At 33.2% G+C, this 20962-nt stretch overlaps 1 protein-coding gene across 1 annotated transcript in view; it reads left to right on the top strand.

Annotated features, from left to right (window-relative positions):
* The window catches only part of LOC129944478 (uncharacterized), a 106794-nt gene extending 86634 nt beyond the window's left edge, over positions 1-20160 (top strand). Inside the window, exons 4-5 of the mRNA XM_056053931.1 lie at positions 12437-12616; positions 18623-20160. Of these exons, the coding sequence (XP_055909906.1) occupies positions 12437-12616; positions 18623-18645 (203 nt within the window). The 3' untranslated portion in view covers positions 18646-20160. The remainder of the gene's footprint in view (positions 1-12436; positions 12617-18622) is intronic.
* The last annotated feature ends 802 nt before the right edge of the window (positions 20161-20962 follow it).

Raw genomic sequence — 20962 nt, 5'->3', positions numbered from 1 at the left:
CTGCTTTTGACTCGATATAATATCCATTGCACTACACCTCCCCCCCCCCCCCAAACTTTATCACTCTTTCTGGTATGAAGCGGTATTTATAGAAGGCGGATATGCAGGATTTTAGTTATATCTACCGCTTGCATGCAATTGATGAGATTTTAATGGGCTTGCGGGCAGAAACATATCCCAGATACACATAATATAATAATAATATAATATAATCAAACGCATATACATATGTATGCATAAGGGAAAGTCTATTTACCTATGTACATACATACATATGTACATTGAAATTATCAAACTGGAATTCGGCTTTATGGCCTCATTATCAATTAAGACCCTATCACCCTTGCAAAGGTATGCAAAATGCAATGGAGGTGTTGTTTCGGTTTAATTGTGGTGCATCAGGGTATTTATGTTAATATCATCATCAGATCACTTTAAATTATTATCTCGTGGTTTAATAATTGTCAATTACAATGGAATGTCCATATTATTTTTGTATGTTTTTTGCTTTGTTTTGTTTTGTTATCGTCCCTAAGTACACAAAGGTGAAGGAATTCCATTTTCAATCAGATATTAATAATCCTTTTATTTATCTCAAAATTGACATTTAAATTCAAAATAAATAGGCTTATAGCTGACACTGAAATTTTGATTGATTGAGTTCAAGCCCATCTTTCAAAAATTGACCTTGTTTGGCTTTATTTCACTGCAAGACCAACTGTTGGAAATTGATTTTAGATTTAGATTGGTTTTATTATTTTTTCAATGATTAAATTCCTAATTTACAAAAACAAAAAAGCATGGCATTTTGCCGTCTGCCTAGTTGACAAAACATGAAAATTTCACATAATATGAACATTTTTTTTAGCAATAATTCGTATGTATTTTTGCAATATATATTTATAAAAAAAAAAAAAAATTAGTTTATCTTAGAAGCTTTCATTTATGATTTTGTTTCTATAGAGAAGAGCTAGCCTGCAGTATTTGTATAATTTTTGTATATCCATATTGTTAAGCAGTTGTATAATTTGGCTTTGTGTCAACATGTCACTTCCGAATACATCCCTTCTGATTTCTCTTAAGATCGGACATTTACCCATAAAGTGAAAATTATCTTCTCTTTCACCTAAGTTGCACAAAGAGCACACAATGGGTAAATCATCTCTATGAGGTATGTAGTTCAGTGGCATAAGTTCGCTCCGCAGTTTTACCATCATTGAAATCTCGGCTGCACTATTGTCATCCCTAAAATAATTTTTCTCCTCCAGGTTATGATTCAATTGGCTATATAGTTGTCTGTAGATAGATCCTGTTGCCTCCTTTAAATATTTATCACGATGTTTTAAGTTCACTGCAGCAATGAGTTGATAAAACGAAGTTTCTAATTCTTCACTGCACAGGTTTAAGACTATCTCACATTCTGAAGCAAGTTCCAACCAATCAGCGCACCAACTTGTCTTTGTCCTTATGACTTCAAGAGCTACTATTTTAGTTAGTCGATTATCATCCATCTTCAAGACTTTCGTGACATAATCCACTTGCATTTTTAATGTTCGAATGAACAATGGCGAGATTCCTGTTTCTAACATGATAACGTAGTTAGGTGTGCTACGCGGAAGCTGGAAGATTCTTTTGCAGTAGTATCGTAGAAGATTTTCCACCGTATCGTACTGCCTTATACCCCATGTCTGAGCTGCGTAGAAAAGGATTGATGTTGATATCGCTTCAAATAATTTGAATTTACTGCTGTGTGCTATACTTTTGTTATGAAAGCATCTATTCCATGTAGCACTGATTGCACATTTTGCCTTCATTAATTTTTCCTTCAGATGTTTTTCCATACTCAGGTTTTGCGTGAAAATAACTCCTAGATATTTGAATTCCGTTATACAACCTCTATATTTTCTCCATTATAATGCCATTTTTCGTTTGCACATTTGCGGCCTCTTCCACTTTTGAATATTAAAATCTTGGATTTGTCGAGGTTAACTATCAGATTCCAAACCCGACAGTATTCGAATAATCGGTTAATCATCAACTGCAATGATTCAGAAGAGGCTGCCAACAGAACAATATCGTCTGCAAACATCAATAGTTTTATTATCATCCCCGCGTACTCTACTCCACATGGCAGAATGTCAACCAGATCATCAATGAACATGGCGAACATGCTTGGGCTCAATGTACAACCTTGCCTGACTCCCGATTGTGTTTTAAATTCTCCCAAAAGCGCTTCACCATTCCATACTTTACTTGTTGTGTCGTCGTAGAGATTCTGTATGACTCTTCCAAACTTGCATGACATACCTTTACTATATAGCTTATAAAATAGAGCATTTCTATCGATCATATCGAAAGCAGCTCTAAAATCGACGAAGAAGGCATATAGCTTCTTTTTCTTGCGAAGGAATGTTTCAGCCATACATCTAAGGGTAAAAATATGATCGATCGTTGAATATCCACTTCTAAATCCTGCCTGGTACTAATGCAGTAGTTTGTCGCTATCAATCCATTCGTTGAATCGTTTCTGTAGTATTAGTGTAAAATTCTTGTATGAAGCATTTAAGAACGATATACCTCTGTAATTAGCTGGTTCGGCCATGTTTCCTTTCTTGTGAATCGGAAAAATAATCGATTCTTTGAATTCATTTGGTATAGTCCCGGTTTCCATGATATTGTTAAATATGAAAGTTAGCCTTGTGAGTAGTTCTGGTGTCCCATACTTACAAAATTCAGCTGATATGCCATTCGAACCTGCAGCTTTTCCATCTTTAAGCTTCGTTACAGCTGATATTACTTCTTGGTAGCTAATTGTAGCATCAAGAACACCACATTCATAGGCTGCTATAGGGTATTCCACCGAAGGTGTCTCATGTACTGGATTCAACAGTTTCTCAAAGTGAGCTGCCAGAAGGTTTGGACTCAAGTTCGTTTGGATTGAAAACCGTTTGCCATTCAGCTGTCTTGCCAAGTTCCAAAAATCTTTTGAGTTTTTGCATAGCGCTAATCGTCTTGATTCAGCTTCGTAGAAAACAGCCTTTTTTTATTACATATTTCTTTGTACGCCTTATTAGCCATCAAATACTGGTGTCTGAAATAGTCCTCATTTGAGGTCCTATACGCTCTTAACCAGCCAAACGATAATTTTCTGTATTTTTTACAGTCGCCATCATACCATGGTGCCGAAGAGTTTCGCTGAGTGTTGGTGTTAACTGTGTAGTAAGATGCTTTGATTATCTCTTCTATCTGAGGTAAATCGTAAGTTCTTTGGCATATCAGTGCATTATTTAATCTCAATTGATACTCTGACTTGTGTTTCGATTTCAATTTTATTTTCGGTAAGGTATTCATAATTCTCGATTAATTTGCTTCTCTGGTATTAAGTTTAAATTTTACGGCGATTGGAAAGTGGCCAGAGTAAGGTACATTATGGATTTCCAAATCAACAATCAGTTCATTCCATTCACTACCTACCAAACTATAATCAATCACCGAGCTACCTTGTCCTCCAACAAAAGTAAATTCTCCGTTCGTATCCGATAAGCTAGTTCCATTTTGAATTCTTAAACCGTATGTAAGCTTCAGTCCTCTTGCATTAACAATAATGTCCTTCGAATTTCGTTCAATTCATAGGATCTCATTTTCATTTCCCGCTTGTCTTCCTGTCCTCGCATTCATATCACCCACCACCAGCAGGTTAGATGTTTTACCACGAGTTATTACACCTTCTAGTTGTTCAAAATCTGTATTCCATTGATTGCAGTTGATATACATAAGTCGTCAGGATTCGGAAACATTTTTCTTTGTAAAACAGTTCAACAAAAATAACGCCTTCGTATACTTTAAATTCGCAACACATATTTTTAAGATTTTTTTTTAATCCGAAGAAGCAACCACCACTAGCTCTTCCCCTTGATTGTGTTCTAACAGCTGGAACTAATTTAAATTCAAAATTCCTAAATTTACTTTCAAAATTCGTAAAATTATTTTCCATAATAAATGTCTCATATAAAAAAACAAAATCAAATTGATTAACAAATTCATACAAATCTACAAACAAAGTCTTATTGGTTAATCCTGCAACATTATAAGAAAGTATTGTATAATTAAAAGATTCTGAACAATTTTCATTTTTTCTAATTTTAATTAAACTATTTTTATGGCAGACGGCATTACAATCAAACATGTCTCGTGTGAACACCACTTGAAGTTTGAGAAGCTCTGGTGTTGTCTTCTGTTGACTTCTCATTATTCCAGTCTTCCAGTTCCAGCGTTGTCAGATCAAATGTGTCACCAACCAGCTGTTTAAGTGTAAACAAACCATCTTCTGCGTCCGAAATTATTTTGCCACTTTTATCGAAAAAAAATTTGTTTTCATCAATCAAAAGGGTTTCTCCTTTAATTTGGCACTTAATGCCTTTATTATTTGAAGTGATGTTTCTTCTCAGATTGTTTAACCTTTTTCTTCGTTCGCTCGCCGCTGCTGGATAGTCCTTGTGAATTGTTGTGCCGGTGTTTTGTAGCTTATTCTTTGCTCGAAGAATCCGAGAAACATCTTCTCTGTTCGCCATTTCAACAATTACATTTGTCGCTGATCTTCCGATTTGTTTTGCTGTAGTTATTTTATCCGAGTTGTTTGTTTGCAATAAATCAAGACAGATTTCTTTCGCTTTCTCTACTGCGTTTTGGCTATTAGTAGGGTGCAAATGAACGACAACATTCTTTTCGTTTGATTTTTTTTCAAGCAACTCCACTTGTTTCTCCAACAAAACACATCGGGACTCCATTTTGTTCAGTTGAGTCTTTAGTTCAGCGTTGCTTTGTTTCAATATAGAAATTTCAGCACTTATTCCTTCAATGTCGGATTTAGTCGCTACGTCTTTCAGCTTTATATCCAACAAATTACCCAAAGAATTTTGCAGCATTTTGTCTAATTCGCTGATCGCCATATTGCCAACTGGGTTTATGTTTACCTTTGAATTAGATGCTTTAGGCGGTGTCATTTCCATATAAGCTCTTTTTGCTGGATTTTGGTCTTTCACAGTTGGAGATCGCGATAAGGGCATTTTTTTTGTTTTATTTTTAACAAAACTTACCAGTGGTTTTTTTGTTTTTTTATTTTGTGTTGAAATTTTATTTTAATTTACTATAAAAACTGTATTTTTAAACTAAAATATTTTTCTTTTTTATTTAAATAAAATATTCTTTTTACGGAGCTTTAATTTTCACAAACTTTCACTTATTAGCCAGAGTGCCAACCAACAAACTGTTGGAAATTGTTTTTAATACACTTGACAAAAGTAAAACAAGGCCAATTCTTCTAATTTGGCCTATTTCCACTTGGCTTTATTACAATGCACTGGAAATAAACGTTTTGAGCAGCATTTTTTTGAAGAAAACATTTTTGGACAAAAACCTTTAAAAATTATGTGTTTGTATTGCCCCAGAAAAATAACTCCCATAAATAGGTTTTTTATTTAATTTTTAATTTTATTTAATTAACGTTATTGCTAAGCAACATTTAGATTTAAAATCTTATAAAGTGATTGTAAGCTTGTTTCACAAAAAAGGCTGAGCCAAGATAATACAAAAAATACTTTAATTATTAAAACTATCATAAAATACAAAAATTCAATGATTATTCAAAATGTTCATATTGAAAAATGAGATCTAAGCAATCTTTTATTGCTTGTTGCGTTTTATACTACGAGGTAAAGTGTTCCCAAGCTTAACCGAATTTATAAATATGAGTAAAGAAGGATAATTAGATGCTAAGATCTGTTTGAGGTCACCCTTCTTACTCTGTCAAAACAATATTTTCGTTGGTGTGCGATAAGTATGTCGGAAAGTAAAATCAAACTACGAAATTCTATTTATTTTTCGAAAGACATGTCTAGTAAGCGCTAGGTAAAAAAACAGATATCCTATCATATCTACGTAATCCAAGAATATAACGAACGATTAAGTTGAAAGCTAATGCTTGTGAAACTGCAGTTTCTTTTTTAAAATTAGTAATGAATCCCACGTTCTTCGATTCAATTTGCAATAGAATTATATGGCCTGCAGAGACTTTAGTCAAAGGATTTACACAAAGTCAAAAAAGAGGTGTTTCTTTGAAAACTAAGCCAAAAGTTCGAAGTTTACAGAAATTCCTCCAAAAAGTTTGGAGTCTGTTTATAGCGAACTCTAATCGCATTAGACTTTGTAATCAGTTTGTCCTGCGCTGACACCAATATTTTACTTCTAGGTGATTTTAATTTACCACACATTGACTGGATTCCATCGGAAGACGAATCTTGCCTTGAAACCTCTCTCTTCTTCACAATTGGAACTATCTTTTCTCGATAAAGTCCTTCTTACTGACTTACAGCAAACAGGCTGTATTAAAAACTCAAAAAATTGAATTCTCGATTTAGTATTTTCTTCTGACGTTATTAGTACTCTTGTTCTAGATCAGGTATTACTAATATTGATAAATATCACCCCCCTTTGGACATTTTTTTTTTGACTTAAGAAATTGCTTTACTGATCACAGTAATTCCTTTGACTGCTTATATAATTTTGATTTCAGAAAAGCCAATTTCCAGCAGTTGTCTGAAGATTTAACCATTTCTGGAATTGCTGATACTTTAGCATTTTCTAATATTGACGAAGCAGTTTCAATTTTTTATAAGATCTCTAATAATTGTTTAGAAAAAAACCTTCCTTTCAAGAAATCAAGAAATACGAACATTAACCGCCCTTGGTACACGAAAGAATTGCGTTTACTTCGTAGCAAAAGAAATAATGCATGGAAAACTTATTTCAAAACTCTGTCTCCAAACAACTTCTCTGTTTATGTAGAATTATTTAATTAATTTAAGTCTCTTTCTTATTTTGTAAACGCTTGTTATGTTACTGATATTGGCACCTCTTTGAAAGGGAATCTTGAAAAATTTTGGAAACTTGTAAGCTTAAAGAAAAAATCAAATGGCTTTCCAGTTAACTTCACTTTCAAGAACCTTTCGTTAGATGAAACTGTTGATATCTGTAGCGCTTTCGCAACAAATTTCCGTGAGTCATTCGTTAATAGCCCTCAAGAAGTTGATGAAGTATATTTTCTTAGTCTTCATTCCTTTTCGCAAACTAGCTGTTGTCACATCCCTGTGCTACAGAGTACGGTCCTTGATCTTTTATCTGCGTTGAATGATGACTGCTCTGACAATCCCGATGGTATTCCCCCGATATTATTAAAAAGGTGTAGTAATATTTAAGTTGAACCCTTTACATTCTTATTTAAACTTTCTCTAAAAACAAGCGAATTTCCCAGTAGTCAGTATAGTCATTTCTAACACCAATTTTCAAGAAAGGTAACAAGGCGGATATAACAAACTACAGGCCCATTGCAAAGCTTCCTTGCATTCCTAAATTGTTTGAACAAGTTGTTTGTGAAAGTTTGGCACATTTTAGTAAAAATCTCATTTGCGCACAGCAACATGGTTTTGTGAAAAAAAAGTCAACCGTTACTAATCTCCCCACATTCTCAAAGATATGTTCAAACGCTTTAGAACAAGGTTATGAAGTTGACTGTGTATACACTAACTTTTCTAAAACTTTTGACCAACTTAGCCACGGAATTATTTTATTTAACCTCAAAGCTCTTGGTTTTCCACCATTTTTTTTAGATTGGATCAAATCATAAATTGAAAACAGATCCTATGAGGTAAAATTTAGAAATTGTCTTTCAAAACCTTTTGTTGCTCAATCTGGTGTTCCCCAGGGAAGCCATCTTGGCCCTTTTCTGTTCATCCTGTCTATTAACGACGTATCGTCATGTCTACTTTCAACAGAAGTTCTCATTTTTGCTGATGACATGAAAATTTTTAAGATTATAAAGTCCACCCATGATCGTATCATTTTACAAGCCGACATTGATAGTTTCCCTTTTGGTGTGGAAAAAATAGCCTTTCACTCAACCCTTTCAAATGCCAGACCATAACTTTCACTAAAAAACTAATCGGTAACGTATTTGACTGCTGTATATCACAGCAAAAACTCTGTCGTGTCTCCACATTTAAAGATTTAGGTGTAATTTTCTGTTTATAAGGCAGGTTCTATGCTTGGTTTTATAAAACGCCGGGCAAAGGAGTTCAATGTTACTCTTTCTTTGTTCAATTGCCATGTTCGTCCTCATCTTGAATATGCATCGCAAGTATGCACTCCTTATTACGAAATTTATAGAAAACGTATTGAATCAATTCAACATAATTTCATTCGCTTTGCCCTAAAAGGTCTTCCTTGGGAAGATCCCTATGATCTGCCTCCCTATGAACATCGTATTCTACTTCTTCAATTGCAATCTCTCCAACAAAGGCGTGTTATTAATGATTTAATATTTCTTAATTAATTCACAAACGGTGAAATTGATGCACCTTATTTGCTCTTGTGTTAATTTGAATTACCGAGGCGGAACTCATCACCTACGTTCTTTTGAACGTACTATGGGAAAAATGAAGCTCTAAGTCGCATGAGCATTTTATTATTATCTTACTAACAACTAACACATGCACTTATGATGAGCCTCTGATCGTGGTTTGAAGCTTGCTATAAGCTAACTACTTTCTGAAATTTTGAAGTGTAAAAAAATGACATGGCAATTGCCGTCTGCCAGATTGACAATTGACATAAATTATAGAAATATTGTAATAAGCTTTTAATTTTTTTTTTTCAACTTTAAGTTTGAATAAATTTAAGTGGATTATTGTTTGATAAATCAGAAATCTTCGTTTATAATTCTAGATCTATTACTTTACGCGATTTTGCAATATTTATACAAATTGCCGACATTCATCTCATTGAGCAAGGCATAAACTTGTTCATCCGATAAAAAGTCACTTCCAAAAAAGCTCCTTCTTGTTTCCTTTAGAGTAGGACATTTTAGAACGAAATAAATTACGTCCTCTGTTTCTCTAAGATTGCACATACTACACTCCAACGGTAATTCGGGTCTATGTGGTATGAAATTCAGGCTTATAAGTTCGCTTCGGAGTCTAACCATTGTTGAAATCTCGTTCACATTATTTGCATCACTGCAGTAGTTTCTTTCAGCAAGATTGTGGTTCAGCCTTCTATAAATAGTTCTGAATAAGGACTCGGAAGCTTCAGCTACATAATCTTCTCCACATTTTTCATCTTCTTTCGGAATCACATCATATAAGATATCCTTGCAACTTCATATACTTCCAACGTTTAAATTGAACTCCACGTTACATCCTTCGGTGAGGCAATTCCACTCCCTGTACCAGCTATTTTGATTTTGTACTGCTTTAAGATCTACTTTCTTGACCAGTCGGGAATCAGGCATCTTGAAAACTTTCAGTAAATAGTCCGCTTGTAGTTTAAGTATTTTGCGAAAAGAGGTGATAGCCCTGTCTCTAGCATAACAACATAGTTTGGTGTGTTCAATGGCAGACGAAATACTCTTTTCACGTAGTGAGTTAGAAGTTTCTCCACTGTGAGTAATTTTTGCATGCCCAAACTTGGGCGGCGTACAAAAGAATACTCTCCGCTGCAGCTTAAAACACTTTATATTTTATACTATATGCTATGTTGACGTTCATAAAAACTCTTTTCCATGCTATATTTATAGCTGTTTTTGCTTTTTTTTAAGTTGGTCGAAAAGATGACACCGAGGTATTTGTACTCCTTGACGCATTCAATGTCTTCTCCGTTAAATACCGACTTTTCATTCCATGCGTTCCGTCCACCTCCTCTTTTAAAAATCATCAACTTGGATTTTTGAGTGTTGAAAACCAAATTTCATAAACAACAGTAATTGTAAATCTTTTTTATCATAAATTGGAGTGTTTCTGGGGAGTAAGCAAACAAGATTATATCATCCGCGAACATCAAAGTCAACTCCTCCAGGAAGGAAATCAATTAGATCATTTATGAAGAGCGAAAAGAGGGTAGGACTCAGTGTGCTTCCCTCCCTCACTCCTGAAGAAGTTGCAAACCAATGCGAAAGTTCCGCTCCATTCCCAACTGCAGCCCGCCTTCCTCTGTACAACTCTTAAAGTATTTAGCCGAACTTCAACGAAAATCCCAGATTGCACAATTTGTAAAATAAGGCACCTCTGTTGATCGTGTCAAAAGCTGCTTTGAAATCAATGAAAAATACATAGGTACAATTTTTTACCCTGCCTGCAAAAGCTTTCAGCAAGGCTCCTGAGGACAAAGATATTGTCGATTGTAGAGTATCCGGATCTAAAACCAGCTTGACACTCGCTTAGCACATTTTGCGGAAACAGCAAGTGTTTTATTAGTCAGCAGAGTAATAAATAGCACGGATCATTTAAAACGGTTCAAACGAAAAGGTATTCGTTTAGAATTTTCTAGACTCCATATGAGTTGGAAAATTGAGTTCCGCAAAGTGGTTTTTTGTGATGAAAAAAAGTTCAACTTTGATGGCCCGATGATTTCAATAATATAATGAAAGAAAAAAGATTTTTAGAGCGGCATAGTCGGGAAGGTGGAGTTATAGTATGGAAAGCATTTACCTACTATTGAACTGTTGATCTTGAGTTTTAAAAGTCAAAAATGACTGTAATTACATACAAAGGAATTTTGGAAAGAAATGTTCCAAATGATCGGATATTTTTCGACCTACTTACTGGAATTTTCAACAGGACAATGCGCCCATCCACACCTCGCGCAATGTCAAAAGTTGGATACAGGACCAAAATATTGAATTGCTTTAATGGCCGCCTTACTTACCTGACCTGAACCTTATTGAAAATGTATAGGGGTGGTTGGTACGAAAAGTGTATTAGTCTGGCCGTCAGTTTTGGGACAGAGAATCCCTTATTGCAGCTAATAAATTAGCGTGGAGTGAAATTTTTCTGGACTATTTAAAGAGCCAATACGATTTCATGCCAAACCGTATTTACGAAATTATAAACAATAATGGTGACAGTACCATTAAAAGAAAAACTTGTTTCATTTTATTAAATAAGACATTATATCCAATTTCAACAGTTGTGTCTCTTCAGCTGCAGTGGAGTGTATTTTATCTTATAAGAAATATTGTTTTTGACATTTGGTAAAATTTTGAGAAAAATCAAATTGACAGTTTTTTTACAAAAAATAAAAACCTTAGAAAAACATTAATACAAAATTGATTTTCGACTCAAATAACTTTTCAAAACTTTGAAACAATGGCCTTCAACTAATTTTATCTTTTAAAAAATATTGTTTTAATATTCGATAGAATTTTGAGAAAAATCGAATTGAAAGTTTTTTTAAATAATAAAAAAACTTAAAACAAAATTAACAAAAGTTGGTAAACATTGATTTTCGACTCAAATATCTTTCAAAAATTAAAAATATTGGCTTCAAACTTATTTTATTACATAGAAAATATTTATTTTGACATTCAGTAATTTTTTGTAAAAATTCAATAGTCCATTTTTTTCTTTAAAAAAATAATAAAATCTACAAAAAATATGACGCAAATTTGGTAAAAATAATAGAATATATTGACTTCAAGTAAACTTCATTTGTTTAATTTGTACTTGTTTATATAAGAAAAACAAATTTTTAACAAATTTGTTTTCAACTAAAAATCTTGTTGACTAAATTAGATTTCAAACTATTCCATTATATGCAAAATATTGTTGGTAATTCTAAAATTTTTAACAATAATTTAGAAAACAACTTTTTTAACAAAACACGAAAACCTACGACGAAGCGATGGGAAGTTAGCAGCGTGGGTCGTATCCCAGCCCTCTTTTTTAACAGATTCTTTGGCTAAATTAGCAACTTCGTGCAACTCTACGAGTTTACTCTACGAGTTTACGACTCTACGAGTTTACGACTCTAGTTCCATTTCTGTTCATCCAAGTTTCCCGGAACTTAGAAACAAAAACTACAAGAAATGCCTTTAACTTTTCGGTATATAATTCGGATATTCATTTCTCAGTACAGTACTTTTTCGCTTGTCCTTTCATTTGAAGTATCAAAAAACATAAATTATTATTAAAACATAAGATTCACAAAATATCCGAAAGAATTTTGACATTATCCAGTTAGTTCGGAATTATCCACTTCAAAGAATCAGAATGGTTTCAAGCATTAATACGAACTATCACATAAAGTTAAAAACCTCTAACCATAAAGATAGTTCGGTTTTATGGACATTAATACTCATCAATCTCATTATCCTTATATCCGAAGTATTAAGAAATACTTAAGCACTGATAGAATCTATACAAATATTCGAAATTGAATGGATAATCCAGTTTTTAGATTTCCCTTTTTTTGAATAATCCGGATTACTTAAAATATTAACGCATACTGCAAATTAAAAACGTTTTATGAAATAATTCCAAAATATAATATAACCACATACTATTAAAATCACTTTAATAACCTATAACATTTTCTTTTATTTTTTCAGCTTGCCGTTATGAAAAAGGCTCCTGGTCCGAATGCGCAACTGGCCAAATGACACGAGCTGATAAATTAAAATCAACAAGTGACCCATCATGCGAAGCAACACGTATCATCAAGAAGAACTGCAAGCCAGGCAAATCCAAGGATAAGAGCAACAAGGAACAACGCAAGAACAAAGACAAAGGTAAAATTTCTCATAGCACCGCACAAAAATCCTTTAAAACCCATAATCATATCCCACTTTCCATATTATGTTAAATCCTTGCAAGGATAGGACCAAACTAAACATAGTTATATCGAAGACAATCATAATTTAATTTATTATTTTTAATTAAATAGTCGTATATTAAAGTTAATGGTTTTAGACAAAACAAATAAACCCAGAAGGTAGGTCCTTTTATACCTTTCTAAACCATTTCTTTTTTCTTCTAAAATTGTTGTTAAGGGTACACCTTACCCGCTTGCATATACATATAAGGCGTTGCCTAAGTGAAATTTAATAAAATTGACAATTAATAGCCCTCCATTAGATATTGAAAATGTATCCTTAATGGCTACACAACACCAGACAGAAATCCCATTAAAGCTTTTTCAAAAATGGCTATCCTGGATAAACCTACATCCTGCATATACAACCATCCGGGTTAGGTAGGTACACACAAGTACATCAGGTACTAAGATTATTTCCAACTATAACCATCAAGCTCTGGATCTAACATCCATGTGTAGTGTAGTGTATATATGTAGATAAAAAACAAAAAGGACTTTTATAAGCTTGCAAAAAGGGTTTTTAGTAGACAAAAAGGACGAAAACAGGTGCGCGCAATGGAACAAACACGAGCCATAACAAAATTTCATTATTTTATTTGTATCTGAAAGTGATGGTGGTGGTAGTGGTGGTGATGGTATAGGAGTTCAGTTCGGTTATGGGATAAAATGTGTACTAAGGAAAGCAGATACTACCTATATAGGTACACCTATCTGTGCGCAGAGTAAGAATTTAATTAAATTAACTGACAAGCTGAAGAGATGGCAAAAACTATACACACGTCGAGCTTGATTGTTGGTTATACAGAACACAGAAGTTTACTAGATATACTACAGCTCTATAGCTCAGCAGGTGTTCCGTGTCGTACTCTAAAAATCTACCCCTTCCCGTACTTATATGGTGAGTTTTGAAGGATATATTGTACTGTGATGGTCCTTTTATCAGGGAGGGAAATTTAATTTTGTGTTTGTTTTAATCTCAGACTACCTGCAATGGAGGGCGGTAGTAAAACTCTCATTTTAACGAAGTTTTGCAGTGGTTGATAAATCAGCAAAATGCTATTGGCGAAGGTACATAAATGTAGTTATTATGCTGCATTATCAGGATGTATGGTTTAATCATAGATACAGAAGCCAGAAATGCTGCGGTAAAGAAATCAGAGGATGTGATGAATTATATTAAATGGTATAACTATGTTACTCCTGCGCTGATTTATAATACTGCGACCGTTCGTGACGTAGCAACTTAAAGGTTGGAAGCACGAACGAAAGTGATGACGGCAGGTGCTACTATGAACGAAATTTAATGAATGGCTTGAGTTTGCAAACCGTGAATGGGTACTTAAAATGAAAACATGTATTTTCTGTGCAATCCTGACTCACCAAATTTTTGTGTACTCAGATCAAACACTCTTTTAATTTCTTAGAACAGTTCGATTTTGGCTTAACTTCAACTTAACCGAAGAACTTGTTAAGTTAACAATCAGATTTTTATTCTTAAATAGGTCCGCAGGTCAACTTGAAGTTCACAATCGGAATGGATCTTGGGGCCACAAACCAGAAGTGGATTAAAGTTTAGTTCCCTCGATAAGTTTTGTACACAAAACAGACTAAAGTCTATTTTTACTTACGTTTCTTCTTTATAAGGTTATGGAAAGTGTTGGTTAACTCCAGTTAAAAAAGTATGTCGAAAACCGAAAGCTTCTTAATGAGCGCCCATATGGCTTTCGTGGAATTTGATTTCGTTGGACCAGTAATTTTTTTTTGAACCATTCAATACAAGTTGCTTTAGACTGATTAAAATCTGAAATTAAGAGTATTAACGTTGGCGTGCCTCAAGGCTCCGTTTTGTCTGCGACACTTTTCCTAATTTTTTGAATTGATCTTTTGTCTGAAACTTCAAACTCAATAAATTGTTACACTGATAACAGTGTACGGAACTTTTCTTATTAGCTTTTTTAATTTACATCCTTCTCCTTCGGATGTAGACTATTACTGTGGCAGCTCAGCAAGCTCATTTTATTCTGATCTTTCACTGGATTATGATGATGTTAGTCTAGGAGACTAACAAGCTATCTAAAGCTCAACTAAATTTTCCATATTTAGGCAGTTCTCCATTAACCCACTTGAGTGTCTTGGAAAGAATTCAAAAGAGAGCTTTAAAAATGATGGATTAACAGTCAGTTAACTGAACCGTCTGGAACATCACCTACTACTAGGAGTAGGAATGCCCTACAGTTAGGACGTACTGTTTAGTGCAGAGATCAATTTTCTAACCGCACTGCACGAATGTTACTTTTTTATCTCCCTTTCTTTATGCGTTCAGTGTTTAGGGGAATTTTACATTGTAAAAAGAGTCCATGTAACGGCAATGGTGATAGTGGTAAATGATAATAAAAGGTGATTTTTAAGAAGCTATAATCAGACGATCTAGGCGGCCAATTGACCGGTTCCGAACGTGAATAAAATGTTCACCTATCTCGCCTCTCAATTAATCCATTTTTGCTCGTGCTGTATGGCATGTGGCACCGTCTTGTTGAAACCACATTTCATGCAAGTCAAACTCTTGCATTTTGTGCTAAAACAAATTTGGATATCATCTCACGGTAGCGGTCATAGCGGGCGATTTCAATGTACACAATTCGTTTTGGCTTCGTTATTCTGGCCAGTCAACACCGGAAGGAAGGTATGTTGAGGTCTTTGCTGAGTTAAACCAATTAACTCAGCTTGTCGATGAGCGAACGCGAATCCCTGATGTTGCAGGTCATTCCGCCAAAACCCTACACTTGTTTCTTACTTCTGATCTTAATAAATACATAATTAGTGTATTACCGCCTCTAGGCGCAACACAACATTTTATCGTATCTGCAAATTTCTCATGTGTAAAAACCCAGTTAAAGAAAAAACTTCTATGAGAACCGCTTGGCAATATGAGAAAGCCAACTGGGACGGTCTCAATGAAGTCTTCATTAACTTTAACTGGTCTCTATGCTTCTTGATAGTGACGTAGATTCCAGCGCGGATATGGTTACAAATTTAATTCTTTGTGGAATGAGAAATTTTATCCCAAACAGGGTAAAATTTATCAAACCTAGAGAGAACTCATGGTTTGATTCGAGCTGTAATTAAGTAATTAGAATCAGAGATGTAAGTTTCCGGATTTATAAAGCCAACAAGTTCAAACAAGCTAAAATGACTTGCAACGGCCACATTCGACGAACCAAATTTTTGCATGACCAAGAATTAAGGCAAAAACACTACAATGTCCCAAAGGTAATACAAATTTCTGGTAATTTGTAAAAATCGTACGAAACACCACGTCATCCTCGGTTTCAACGCTTGTCCACAATGGCACTCCCTATGTGAGCTCGATCGATAAAGCCAATTGGCTTGCAACACAGTTTGCTGTTAATTCGACACTACCGTACAGTGTAATGAGTCCTTCTGTTCTTGAGAGCGTAAATGATTCTATGGGACGAATCTTCTTTCGCACTCGTGCCGTCGAAAGAGTACTGAAGGACTTGACATACACAAATCCGCTGGCCCGGATAGTATTCCCACTATTGTTCTAAAGAGGTGTTCTTCAACGCTGGCAAAACCACTGCGTAAGCTTTTCCATCTGTCCTATTCTACAGGTCTCTTCCCTAGTGGATGGAAAACTGCATTTGTTCAGCCTGTCCCTAAAAAAGGCGAATCATCCTCTCCCTCTAACTATCGTCCAATAGCACTTAAGTCCCTTCTTTTCAAGGCCATGGAAACGTTGATTAATTATCAGCTTAAGACACATCTTTAAGAACAGAAGCTTCTTAATGACCGGCAGTATGGCTTTCGTAGCAATAGGTCCCCTGGTGATCTCATGGTTTATCTCACCGAAGAGTGGAACAAATCTTTACATCGTTTTGGAGAAAGTAAGATTATTGCACTTGATATTTTAAAAGCATTTGATAAATTTTGGCATTAAGCTCTCTCTATTTCAATGGATTAGAAATTACCTTTCGGACCGTTAAATTGAAGTAGTGTTTGACGGATTCAAATCTGATATTTACAAAATAAACGCTGGTGTGCCCCAGGGCTCAGTTTTGTCTCCGACGCTCTGATCTTTTGTCTGAAACTTCTAACCCACTAAATTCTTTCGCTGATGACAGTACCATCAGCTTTTCATATTCGTTTTTTAAATTCTGATCTCGACAGCATTGTCCAATGGGGAATCAAAAACCATGTAGAATTTAATGCTTCGAAAACTCAATGCTGTCTCCTGTTGTTCAATCGTAACTCACACCCGATGCCACTAACCATGAGTAGCACTTGCATCGAGAAAACTAATGAACTTTCAGTACTCGCTATGAATATCACAGATCAACTCTTATGGAATGATTACATATTCGATAATGCAAAAAATGCTGCTAGGTGCTTAGTATTTCTCCGACAGTGCAAGAAATTGTTCACCTCTTCTGATCTGGCTGTAATAAAGCCTTCATTCTTCAAAAACCTGAATATAACTCGCATATCTGGACATGTGGCCCTAAAACAAGTTTAAGTATTTTGGACAGGATCCAAAAAAGAGCTTTGAAAATGAAAGGCGATAGAACTGTAAACGAAACAATTACGTCGCTTGAACACGGCCGCAATGTTTCATGCCTTTAATTGTTCTACCGATATTTTTATAAACAGTGTTCTAGCGAATTAGCCAGATGCATTCACCCCTTAAACAATTCAGCCGTAATAGTCGTATTTCTAGAAATGCACATTAGTTTAACCTTGAGCTCAATTTCGGACGTACTATAAAGCATAGAGATACTTTTTTTAACTGCACATCCAGAATGTGGAATGCTTTACCCAGCTCTGTTTTTTCCTATAATTTTGATATTCAAAACTTTAAGACCAATGTGCATCGGTATCTTTTCTTTTATCCTTCCCTATTTTCCTAAAGCTCGCACTGTGTTTAAACTTGAAACATGTTAGAGTTATTAATAACCCCTTGAGTGCCCGTTTTTTATAAAAAATTGAAGAAGTACTGTCCAATGATGTGACCATCCCATAATCCGTTTGACTTTTTGTGGATGCATTGGTAGCTCTTGCATTGCTTCTCGCTGATATTTACTCCAAAATCGCCAATTCTGCTTATTTACGAACCCATTAAGCCAAAAATTAGCTTCGTCGCTGAACACAATCAACAACGAAAAAATTCAATAATTTGCAAGCGTTGTTCGTTTATTCTAAGATTCATGGGAAAATTATAGGCCAAACTGAAGATGTTTGACCGCAAATAAAACATAAAATGTTGCTCAAAAGATAATAGCTAAAAAATCACCCTTCATATCAATAGTTTCCTTAGAGGAACAAGGGTCACTAAAGAAAAATTAAAATAGGAACAGTAAAAGTCTTTTTAAATTTTATTTGAAATTTTGACCATCAACAAAAGTTCATACATGGTATTTTCAATAAGAGGTTTCATTTTTTAATAGAACAATATTTGGCAGTTGTCAAATTTTCAAGCTATTTGCTTTGAACATATGTAAAGTAAAAACTATGCCATACTTTTAAAAGTCACAACAAAAACGTTTCTGTATCATACCTCCTCTAAATGGAATAGACCACCAATGATTTGTTTTTGAAAAACACTCGTTTGCATTTAGTCTTTTTATTGGAAAACCCTATGTAAATGTTAAATTTCTACTATTGACTATTAAGTCTTGAATTGCTGACCCAATTTCGGTATTAAGTTTAAAAATAGAAGGAAGTTCTTATTAAAACTGTTGAAAATCACTTTCAAATTAAAAAAAAAAAAAAATAGGGTCATTAGGTCCTTCATAGACTCCTAGTTTAGTTAATTAAAAGGCATCCAAATATCCCTTTTTATTATCTTTCACATTTAAACGTTCCTTTTTATTGAAATATTGTTTCTTTTTTCTTATGTTTCCAGTTGCCCGCAAAGGTCGTGCTTAAGCTGTTATTATACCAACTATAATTGTTTCCCAAACTCAAATGGTATTAAACAATTCTAATAATTAAGATAATACAAAAAAATAAAAATATAAAAAAATAAAACCATCTTAAACAAAAAAAAAACATTCTCATACTCCAGTAAAGAAACAATAACAAACACTTATACATACTCACATACAAACACACACACACCAACCAAACCATACCAACATAAAACAAAACAAACTTTTACTAAAATAAACTGTTCAAAATCATACTTAAAATTTAATAAAATTACATAAAACACAACATGAACAGAGTTAAAATTAAACCAAAATATAAAATAAAATTAAAACTAAAAATAAAAATAAACGTTCATTACATATTAAGTTATCAAAAATGAAATAGAACTTAAAACAATTAATATTCAATGGCAGCGAATATTACAAAATATTATAAACACAAAAAAATATATAATTTAAAAACATGAGTATTTTAAAAATTAATTCTGAAATAATACAAACAAAAATAATCCCTCGAAACAGAATTCAAATAAAATTCCAAAAAACATAACAACAACAAAAACATCATACACTGAACGGATAGGCAACTAATATTGTATTTAAATTAACAAACAAAAAAAACACAAATAATTAACAAAAAATAAAACATTTAACTTTAAATAAAAAAATAAATAAATAAAATAAAACAACAGTATTTGCATTTTAAATATAATTAATAACAAAAACCAAAAAAGAAACTTAATAATATTTTTCTTTATGTTATCTTTTTTGAAACAAAATAGCAACTTTTACATAGATTGAATATTCTTCTCAAAATACGAAAAACCAAAATAAAAATTACAAAAAAATCTATATATATGAATTAATATAAAACAAAACAAAAAAATTATTAGACTATATACACACATACTACATTGTACTTCTTTTGGTAAAACAAACAAAACAAAAACAAACAACATCAACAACAAAAAGTAAATAAAGAAAAACAATTATTGTAAATATTGTATAAAATATATACACAAAGAAAAAGAAAATAATTAAAAAAAAATAAACATCAGTTTGTGGCGTTAAATTACAAAACAAAACAAAAATCAAAACAAACAACAAAACATAAACTTAAACATTTTTTCATTTCCAAAAAACCATAAACTCTTTCATTTATTCTAAGTTTTTATACTTCACAAGTTATTTTAGGTTTTTTTATTTTTTGAAAAACAAATAAAAATGAAAGGAATGAAAAAAAAGAAAGTAAAAAAGAAAAAAACATTTTATTAAGTTTAACATTTTATAATAAAACAAGAAAAAAATAAAATAATAAATTAAATCGTTAAGAAAGAAGAAAATGAAAATGAAAAAAAAGCAACCGAAAAACATAATTTTCAAAATGTGAATTCCAAAACGGAACAAGAAGAAATAAGCATAAACCATGGATTTATTGTATGAAGATGATAATGAAATCTTTTTGTGAAAATAAAATGAAATATTAAATAAAACTTTACGATAAAAATTTAAATATTTGCATTTTTATTCTTCAAACACTCGAGATTTTGTTGATTAAGGACATTTGACATTGAGTTGGAGTTTCTACAATGTAAGTATGTAGTTGATTTTTATTTCCAGGTTAATTGAATTTAAAGAGAAATAAACACAAAACGCCTCGTGTTATAGTTTTTAGCTTAAGTTTAAACATAACTGGGGGTGTTTCGGATTCTTAAGAAATTGTGTGGAGCATCAGTTTTCGGACTCTAATTTTTAGAAATGTTTGGATAGGTGTGTTATACAAAACGAAGTTCACCTTTGGTTGCTCTCTCTGAGACTTTTTATGATGTTCATGAAAAAATAATTGATCCGATTTCATTGAGGACTTTTTGAGAGGTTCTGGGTTAACGTACTTTGGTATTGGAAAGTTCGAACAGAATATGGCGAGTTCGGAGAAATCTCGGAACTGATTAGTTAAAAGGTAGAGAGTTTCATTTTTTTGAAACTTGATTTTAATTGGAATTCACAATCAACAAATTTTGCTCCTGCTCACCAATAGGACTTACTTTTTTTCTTAATTCTCATGTACAACAAAAATTTCTCATATATTTAGGTCTTTAAATTAAAGCCACAAATTATATTGAACACTTTTTTAGTTTATTACTTTAAAGATAATCGGAAGCGAATAAGATCAATATTTTCGGTGATATATTTAATGAAAATCAAGATTCATTTATTTGAGGACTCAAGCTTTCTTCAACTGTTGATATAGACCAAGTTTTGTTCTTCTTAATCTAAAATCAAGATTTGAACTTAAAAGTCTACATATTTGTAGA

The sequence above is a fragment of the Eupeodes corollae genome, chromosome 2 (assembly GCF_945859685.1).
Source record: "Eupeodes corollae chromosome 2, idEupCoro1.1, whole genome shotgun sequence".
In the NCBI taxonomy this organism is placed as follows: Eukaryota; Metazoa; Arthropoda; class Insecta; order Diptera; family Syrphidae; genus Eupeodes; species Eupeodes corollae.
This window is presented reverse-complemented; position numbering and strand designations above follow the sequence as displayed.